Raw genomic sequence first — 2623 nt, forward strand, 5'->3', positions numbered from 1 at the left:
GGCAAGGCAGGAGGATCACTTGAACTCAGAAATTCCAGTCTAGCCCTGTCTCTACAAAAAATACAAAAATTAGGCATAGTGGTGCATGCCTGTGGTCCCAGCTACTTGGGAGGCAGAGTCAGGAGGATTGCTTGAACCCAGGAGATCAAGGCTGCAGTGAGCCGAGATGGCGCCACTGCACTCTAGCCTGGGCGACAAAGCAAGACTGTCAAAAACCAACACAGCAGGAAAGAAATGATTACCGAGGACACAACTCTTGGCTACACCAGCTAAAACCTTCCCAACTATGTGCTGCTCTTTGGATTTGGAGAACTTGGGCAAAGATCAAGGCATCTCTCAGAGATGCCCCCACTTGGGTGTGTGACCACACCTGTGGCTGCCTCCTTACTGCTCTGCCGGCGTTTCTCAGGGTACTCAGTGTTGCAGCAACGGGACAATCCACTCACGTCACTGCACCACAGGGAGTGCAGACGCAAAGAGGCCGGAGTGGGAGCCGCATGCCCCGGAACACAGGGCCAGGGCGTCCTGGGTCGTCCTCTGTCCCTACAGGGTCCAGGCCCCAGATTCCCACACTTTTCCACTTAGTCCCTGCATTACTCAAATTACAAACTGAAACCACAAGACCCTGTGATCCAAGGTAAGCCCGCCAGCTCCCCTGCATTAGAGCTGGCCAGACAATGCAAATGTAGATTTTCCAACCACAGAGTTTATTGGTAAAGTGTCTCAACAGTTCTCAGGGCAGTAAAAACCAAGGCATCCCCCAACACTGCATGTGTGACTAGACCAGCAAAAAGTCCTCAACTTGCACCCGTCCACATGGCAGCAGGGGGCAGTGTTGAGTCCCCTGGAGCCCAGTGCCTGGGCCGGACTGTGTGGCCCCATTGACAGTGAGCTGGAGGACGGGGCTGCTGGAAATGGGACAATCGGCTCAGAGGGTCCTTTCATGTCCGATCCCGTTAGCATTCTGAGGGAGCCACAGGAACTGGGCGGCCGTGCAAGCGTCGGCATGAACAGGGGTCTGTTCGGAGTCTGAATGCTCTGCTGCCTCTGGGTGGCCTCAGCCACGCTGGGAATGACTGTCTAGAACCCTGGGAACTCAGGTGTTCCATGCTCACTCGGGAAAGCACTGATGACCTTCCCCATAGGGGAGACGACGCACACACACAAGGCTCGGTCAGCTGTTTCTGCAGAGAAACTTACAATCATGAAAAGGGTAATCAATAAACAGATCTCAGAAGTCGCTGCACAGGGACTACTGAGGGCCGCAAGAGGAAGTGCAAACCTCAGTTGAAAAGCAACGCAGGCTGGCGGAGTGAGCCCTCAGTTCTCGGGTCACCCGCACGTGCGGCCAACACGTCCCAGTTACTTGGGCCAAGTCGGCTCTTCGCCTCCAAGTGGGGGCTGCTGGGTCTCTTCGGCCTCCTCCTCTCCCGAGTCCTGTTTCTCCCTCTGGGCATCGACCCACCTCTGCGGTGCGATCATTTTCTTCGGCCCGTGGGGCGGTGGGCCAATGAGAGCCTCAATGTCCTCATAGTTTATCACTTCCTTTTCCAGAAGGGCGTTTGCCAGCTGGAAAGAACAGGCAAGCAGTGTGTGAGTCCCCAGGACAGACAGAGCATCTCTATGTCCCAGGGAGGTAGTAAGAGGCGTGAGGGCCTGTCTGTGTGCAGGACACCCAGGACAGGCCACTTTCCCAGGGAAGCGGAGGCACAGAGGCAGCTCCAAAAGAAGAATTACCCCCATCTCAACCTCATAAATGATTTTCCGGTGGCCAGCCTCATTAATTTTTCTACTTCCCTTCAAAATCTTGGCTTATTTTTGGCAACTGCAATTTCGTTCACCAAACAAGATGTGCGTGTCTACAGGGAAGGAGACGGGTAAAACGCTGCACCCTCCTGATTGAGACAACACTGGGAGAAGGAATCTGAGGAGAAGTTGTGTGAGCTGGGACCTCTCAATTTGGGGAAGGGAATTTCAGCCACTCTAGGTGGGATCTTGGAAAACACGAGATGCTGACTGTCCTGTGCCAGTGGCCCTGCCTCTGGGGTGGCCTGGCCCGACCACAGAAAACACTGCCACAGCCACATTTCACTGGTTTCCGTGAAGGAAGAACTCTTCCAGATTTTTTCTTTTTTTTTTTTTTTGTTAACTGCCTGCTCCTATCGTCACTCCTCCAGATTTTCTAAAGAAAATGGTAACCCCAGGCCGGGCGCGGTGGCTCAAGCCTGTAATCCCAGCACTTTGGGAGGCCGAGATGAGTGGATCACCTGAGATCAGGAGTTGGAGACCAGCCTAGCCAACATGGCAAAATCCCGTCTCTACTAAAAATACAAAAATTAGCTGTGCATGGTAGAGTACGCATGTAATCCTAGCTACTCCAGAGACAGACGGGAGAATCACTTGAACCCAGGAGGCGGAGGTTACAGAGTCAAGACTGCGCCACTGCACTCCAGCCTGGGTGACAGAGTTAAGCCTCCGTCTCAAAAACAAAAAATTTAGGGCTGGGCGTGGTGGCTCACACCTGTAATCCCAGCACTTTGGGAGGCCGAAGCAGGCAGATCACGAGGTCAGGAGATGAGGACCATCTCTACTAAAAATAAAAAAATTAGCAGGATGTGGTGGC

At 53.4% G+C, this 2623-nt stretch overlaps 2 protein-coding genes across 2 annotated transcripts in view; both read right to left on the reverse strand.

Moving 5' to 3' along the window:
- The window catches only part of RPL13 (ribosomal protein L13), a 5067-nt gene extending 4568 nt beyond the window's left edge, over positions 1-499 (reverse strand). Inside the window, exon 1 of the mRNA XM_011928071.1 lies at positions 447-499. Coding sequence (XP_011783461.1) covers positions 447-499 — 53 coding nt within the window. The remainder of the gene's footprint in view (positions 1-446) is intronic.
- A 187-nt stretch (positions 500-686) lies between these two features.
- Positions 687-2623, reverse strand: part of SPG7 (spastic paraplegia 7 (pure and complicated autosomal recessive)) — an 89767-nt gene continuing 87830 nt past the window's right edge. The window contains exon 18 of the mRNA XM_011927986.1: positions 687-1569. Coding sequence (XP_011783376.1) covers positions 1363-1569 — 207 coding nt within the window. The 3' untranslated portion in view covers positions 687-1362. The remainder of the gene's footprint in view (positions 1570-2623) is intronic.

The sequence above is a fragment of the Colobus angolensis genome, unplaced genomic scaffold (assembly GCF_000951035.1).
Source record: "Colobus angolensis palliatus isolate OR3802 unplaced genomic scaffold, Cang.pa_1.0 Scaffold76, whole genome shotgun sequence".
NCBI lineage: Eukaryota > Metazoa > Chordata > Mammalia > Primates > Cercopithecidae > Colobus > Colobus angolensis.